This window comes from Thunnus thynnus, chromosome 16 (assembly GCF_963924715.1).
Source record: "Thunnus thynnus chromosome 16, fThuThy2.1, whole genome shotgun sequence".
Classification (NCBI taxonomy): Eukaryota; Metazoa; Chordata; class Actinopteri; order Scombriformes; family Scombridae; genus Thunnus; species Thunnus thynnus.
In genome coordinates this window covers 8960685-8966685 of record NC_089532.1, presented here as the reverse complement: position 1 = coordinate 8966685, position 6001 = coordinate 8960685, and the positions used below count along the sequence as shown (strand labels likewise).

The 6001-nt window shown below is 38.0% G+C and overlaps 2 protein-coding genes across 3 annotated transcripts in view; one reads left to right on the top strand and one right to left on the bottom strand.

The window, feature by feature from the left end:
• Positions 1 to 44: 44 nt before the first annotated feature.
• On the bottom strand, positions 45 to 4338 carry myct1b (myc target 1b). 2 transcript variants are annotated; one of them, XM_067614143.1, is made up of 2 exons: positions 4155 to 4338; positions 45 to 915 (listed from the first exon to the last, which is right to left on the bottom strand). In XM_067614143.1, the coding sequence occupies exons 1-2, from the start codon at positions 4336 to 4338 to the stop codon at positions 413 to 415; spliced, it is 687 nt and encodes a 228-aa protein (XP_067470244.1). In that variant the 3' UTR covers positions 45 to 412. The 2 variants fall into 2 exon arrangements, with proteins under 2 accessions (XP_067470244.1, XP_067470245.1); XM_067614144.1 differs by lacking the exon at positions 4155 to 4338 and adding an exon at positions 2069 to 2298.
• A 192-nt stretch (positions 4339 to 4530) lies between these two features.
• The window catches only part of syne1b (spectrin repeat containing, nuclear envelope 1b), an 86895-nt gene continuing 85424 nt past the window's right edge, over positions 4531 to 6001 (top strand). Inside the window, exon 1 of the mRNA XM_067614141.1 lies at positions 4531 to 4692. The gene's annotated coding sequence lies outside the window, so the exon portion shown is untranslated. The remainder of the gene's footprint in view (positions 4693 to 6001) is intronic.

Here is a 6001-nt window from a genome sequence, read left to right as displayed (position 1 = left end):
TCTCTAATGTGTTTCATTTGTGCACAAAAGCACAAACACTGGAATAAATTCACCATTCAATCTTTATTGTGATTTTAGATAATGTAACTATCTAGCACACAGTGTTTCTCTCATCTTCACACGATTACAGCAAGATCTACCCCCAGGCCTCAACTGATGGACCACAACATGTCATGAGATGCCCTGCAAATGGTCATGAACTATTAATATTCCATAACATATATACTGAGCTGACATTTCATAGCTGTTCTGCAGCAAAATCAGTTAAGGACAAACTGAAAAGTGGCAGGGATGGTCTGATCTCCCAGTATGCAGACATAACCGTCCCTTATAAAAGAGCAGAACACAGCCAAAACAGAAAGTCAACTGTAATTTAACTTTTCCACTTCTTGTTGTAGTTATGCTGACAGTTTCAAGTGCAAGTCTCTTCAAAGGCATGGATGACGCTGTCATATGCAGGAGGAGGAGTCTGCGAGGGGAGGAAGCCCTTAAGTCCGTTGCCGCCCAACCAGAAGGAATGTCTCTTGTTTGGCACAAGGGATGCTGAATCCGATGAGGTTGAAGCCGCCGTATCCTCAGGCATGGTGACCTGGGTGTCATCTCCCATCTCCAGCTCAGCCCTGCTTCTCTTGGCCAGCGGGCGAAAGGTGGAGGTCTCTGCCCCGGGTTTGAGCCCAAGAGGGCCCACTGGCTCCAGAGAGGGTTGTCTGTAGACGCTCAGAAAAGTGCTTCGGTAAAGGCCGAGCTGGTTGGTCATTGGGGTTTGTGCTTGTGAAGTGCGGGACTTCTTTTTGGAGCGCCTGGTGATCCTGGCGGTGGCCCTGCGTCTGGATGCCCAGGTCAACAGAAGGTAGACCAACGCACCAAGCAGCAGGCCCACAAGCATAGACAAACAGAAGGCTAGAATCATATCACCTGGAAATAAAAAATCAGTGCAGAGTGTCAGAAAAAAGGGGAACTCCTGAAGACATTAAACGACTGGAAACTGTGGCAGAATGTAAGGCCGGATGCATTGTATTGTTGTAAATATGAGGAAGGTTATTTCCCCAGATGGCAGTTTCAGTTGCATTTAAAATGCAAGATAAAATCTTATTAGCATAGACGAGGAGGATGGCTTCTAGAGATGTATCACGAGAATGAAGTAGATCTCATACTGTACGTGCCAAATGGAAATTTTGTTCCTATTGATTTGGTATTGCTGGGCACTGCTATACTGGGCACATTACATAAAAATCTTACATCATACCCGCTGTGTGGGTTAACTGTCTAACTAGTGTGATTGTACAGCTCACTGTGCTGAAGTCCAACCTGGCTGACAACAAAACAAACTTCATCATTTGATTTTCATGTAAATCCTGAAATGATAATGTACTGTACATGAATATTGATTACAAATGTTCCCTGACCTATCGACCAAGAAAAGGCAAAGTACGACTAGTTTATTTGTATATCACCTTTCTGCAACAAGGCAATTGGAAGTCCCTTATATAAGACATAAAAAAAATAGATACAGAAGAAAAACAAGGTAATATAAAACTATACAAATAGAATTTAAGCAGAGACAGATCAAAATCTGTCTAGCTCTAAATTTAACTTTATAAAAGGCAGTGGCAAACAGAAAAGTTTTAAGCCTTTATCCAAGAGAACTTTGAGCAGTTCTTTGTTTTCCTGGAAGTTGCTGAATGTTGGTTTTCTTAGTTTTGACCCAGGGGAGCAGTAAGAAAACTGTCCAAGACCGACCTGAGTGGTCTGGATAATTCTTAACAATAGCAGCAAATCAGATATTTATTTTGGCCCTAAACCACTCAGTACTTTATTCAGACCTCAGTTGATGATTTTCCAAATGCAAACACATCAATCTGAAAATAGTGTGTGTTGCTATAGTCTATAGAAAGATCATTTTGGAGATAATACAGGCTTTCATGTGAAACTACCACCACAAACCAGCATGTCTGCATTTTACAATACAACGTGTTACTCTGACAGTAAGCATGGCTACAGCTTTTGGACACTGCTCCTTGATCTTCAGTCTACAATTACTACAAGAAACAATTACAGACGCACTCACCGAGATTAAATGATTTTAGTATTTCCAACATGGGATGTGTATCATTTTGTGCCATTATTCCACCAGGCTGATGTTAGTTTCCACACTGACTCCAAGCAGACAGACGAACACTAAGCTTTTTCCAAGACAGGCTTTTTGCTTTTTTTTCTCAACAGTGTTTGGTATGGCGGAAACTTTGCTGTCATGCTTCCTTCCCTTTCTGGCTTTAAAATTAGCAAGTGCATTGCTTATCTGTGTGGGACATAACACTGGGAAACAGGGTTGTTTCCTTTTGCATCATTTCCTTAGGATCAATACATTTCAACAATGGCCCAATTGGCTTATTTTTTTTTTTTTTAAATCAAGGCATGGTACATGTGTTCTTTTGCAACTTCTCTGATCACAACACATGTTATTTTGCTGTACACTCATTTCCTAATAAAACTGAAAGGTTAAATAAAAAGACAGTAGATCCAGTAAACCTTCATTGTGACGCAAAAAATCTTGGACAAGTTTCCAAATGTCTTGACAAGGTTCTGGATAAGCTAACCCATGGAAATCTAACCATCCACAAGAGAGTTTGCAGGCTATCAAGCCCTCAGTCTCTGTGGGGATTTCCTTCAATTGTTGCTCTGTTCCCACACCACTCCTGCCCTCAGAGAGGCCGACAACACTACAAACCAGCTCTCTGCAGTTGAACAGCTGATACTATATGCAATTATTCCTTTCCTGTTTTATAGGTTTTAAGAACACTGCATTAAAGCAGGGTCTTTATTACATATAGACACTTTGCAAGGATCACCTGAGCTAGGCAGTTAATTTAATTTGAATCTCCATCTTTTTTTTAATCAATCCTACAATTTTAAAAGGAAGAAGCCACTGAGAAGGCTTCTTATGAAGTAAACTGTCTTGATGTATACAATGATGGAAAACATGTCACATAGAAGTCCAGCAGGTGGCACTAAGATACTTAAAATGAAGATTCATTTGTTGCTTGATTGTAGCATGATTAGTTTTAGGATATTATTGCATATTATACAGTGGTTGTGAAATAACTGTTCACAGGATTTTTTCAAAAAGATCCCTCCCTTCAAGATATATTTTAAGATGTATATAAAATACTTTACTCTGAATAATAATCAGTGTTTGATATGGCTTTTTTCCACAAAAAAAATTAAATTATCCCATTAAAATCCTCCAAATTGCATCTTCTCCTTCTCCCTCATTTAAAATTCCTGAATATATGAATATGCAAATAATTTTTAATTTCAAAAGTTTAACTGCTTTATGTTCTCAGTGTATATGTGCACTGCAGGTTTCAAGTTTACATGTCAGACTTGTGTAAGCTGAATACTGGACCATGATTGGCTCAGATGTCACAAATCATGCTCGTAGGTAGATGTCTTAAAGGACGGGTTCACGATGCACAAGTCAGGAGCCCAAATGAACACTCAAACAGGTTTTTCTTGCTGTAATCATTCCTCCTGTTCATACTGACCATTAGAGGATCTCTCCATAATGCACTTACAATGTAAGTGAGGGGGGACAAAATCCACGGTCATCTTTCTGTGCAAAAATGTATTTAAAAGTTTATCTTAAGCTAATATCTGTTACTAGACAAAGAGGGAATTTTAGCCAAAAAGGACTATAAATGTGGCAGATATCCAATTGATATAACTAACTCAGACTGCTGAAGCCTCATATTATCTTCAGTGTCTGTTATATTGAGACATGGCATTGAATTCATTCATGTGTTAGTAGTATTTTACTGTTGTAACTGGCCAAGGTAGACTGGTGGAGTAAAAAGTTAAAATGTTTTCCTCTGCAGTGAAGAATAGAAGTATAAAGAAGTATACAATGGAAATACGAGAAATACTGAGCTATACTTTGTTGTTTATTGCATGTTTTACTGATGATTGTAGCCTACTGTTTTACAACTGCTAGTTGTTTATTGTATTATTGATCATATATTGTGTAAGATGGCCTTGAGTGTCATGAAAGGCACAAAATTTCACTTCCTGCAGTCCAAAAGTACATGTATTTTTCCACTCATATACAAACTTGTATCACAAACTGCACATTGTCACTCACTACGATATAAACTCACAATGAAGTGCCAAACAGAGAGTGAGATACCGGGGATTCCTGTGTGTCCAGCCGAAGAATGAACCCTTTTGTCTCTCATAAATTAGGAGGACAAGAACCAGACCACACATTTCCGACCCCTCCTCCTGCAGCTGGTGCAGTTTGCTGCCGGCTGGCGTGCCGCTCTCCTCTTCCTCTCCCATCATCTACCGCTTCCACTTCACGCTACCATGTTTCATTTTCAGCGTTACCATTGGCAACCAAGCAACACACACTCACACACTCACACACACACGCAAATACACTTCCTACGTAAAGTTATCATGCTCTGCAGTGTCGAAAGTGGTAAGAAGAAACGTCAGATGCACTTTTTGATTACAATGATAGTGTTTTGTTGTCGTGTTGGTTGTTAGGGTCATGTTTACAGAGGCGTGAACTACTTTTCTGTGATGCTTTCATGCTCGTTATGTCTCTGGTTTTGTGGCGTTTTGGTAACTTCCTCTCGGGTTGAACCGGCGCTTTTGACACCACAAAACACCACCATTCAAATAGCTGTGCAGGTATCTAACTTTGTTTGATAAATTATAGTTGAGTAAAGTTTACTTTGTGATAGTTATTATGTGTGCACGACAGGCATGCATGAAATGGAAGCTATGGAGGGAAACGTTTATGCCTTTTTAAGCTATAACTTCGATACTTTGGGCTGATTCATACCTTTTCTAACTCGACTTCCTTTTGCGATAGACTTAATGGATTGCTATTGGGTCTGTATGAGAGCACTTCCCCAATTTGGACCAAAATGAAAAAAATATCTCACTCTTTATCTTAACACGTGTATATAGTATAGTACACTATTCAGTAACTATTTGACTTGTATGTAGATGTGTGTTTCTGAAGCTGTAATGCCTGTTTTCATACTTGCTTGAAATAGCTATATCTTATCTTTGCAGCTTTGTTTAGCTATATATCTATATTTTGTAACTTCCTGTTAATTTGCTCTTGACACTGCTGGAGAGATAATGACTACTAATTTCAGTATGACGTCCTCAAATGTCTTGTTTTGTCCTGACCAACAGTCCACAACTCCAAGATATTCAGTTTACTGTCAGAGAAGACAAAAAAAAGCTGAAAATATTCACATTTAAGAAACTTAAATATGAGAATTTGGACCCTTTTTTTTCTTAAAAGATGACTCCATGTGATTAATAGATTATCAAAATAGTTGGTGATTAATTTAATAGTTGGCAACTAATTGATTAATTAACTAATTGTTGCAGCTACACTGTTCTAAGCCAGTATGGCAGTAAGCCAGCATGCACAATACCGGTACATTGAAACTGAAGCCGTCATTGTTAATATTATTATTAGTTCTACTTTTACTACGATGACATGACAAAATGTCTTCTCTGAAAAAGACCTAATGAATGACAACACAGTCTCTTTTGTCACCATGTTATTTATTTATTTATTTATTTTTTCTTTTTGCATATAATCTCATATGGATTCATTCTTGTGATATGTTGTAACCAAACTACAAAAACGACATACTTTCTTTTTGGAGTTGCATCCTTTTTACAGGGCGTTAAAGACAACAGAAACAAAACATGTAAATCAAAAATATTAATTAACACAAAAGCAAGGACAAAATCATTAATTAAGACTCTCACATTGAGGTGGTGGTAATTTTTCAATGACTTATGAGTGTTCGAAATGCAAAAATACTCTGAAAGTAACTAAAAACTGATTTCAGGGGTGATTTCAATAGGAACAACAAAAGTTAAATAGTTTAGTAGGTCCTAAAAGTAGTCTTAAAAACATTTTATAAGTTAATAAGGAGTAAGTAAAATTGTTTAATAAGATAATTGCTTG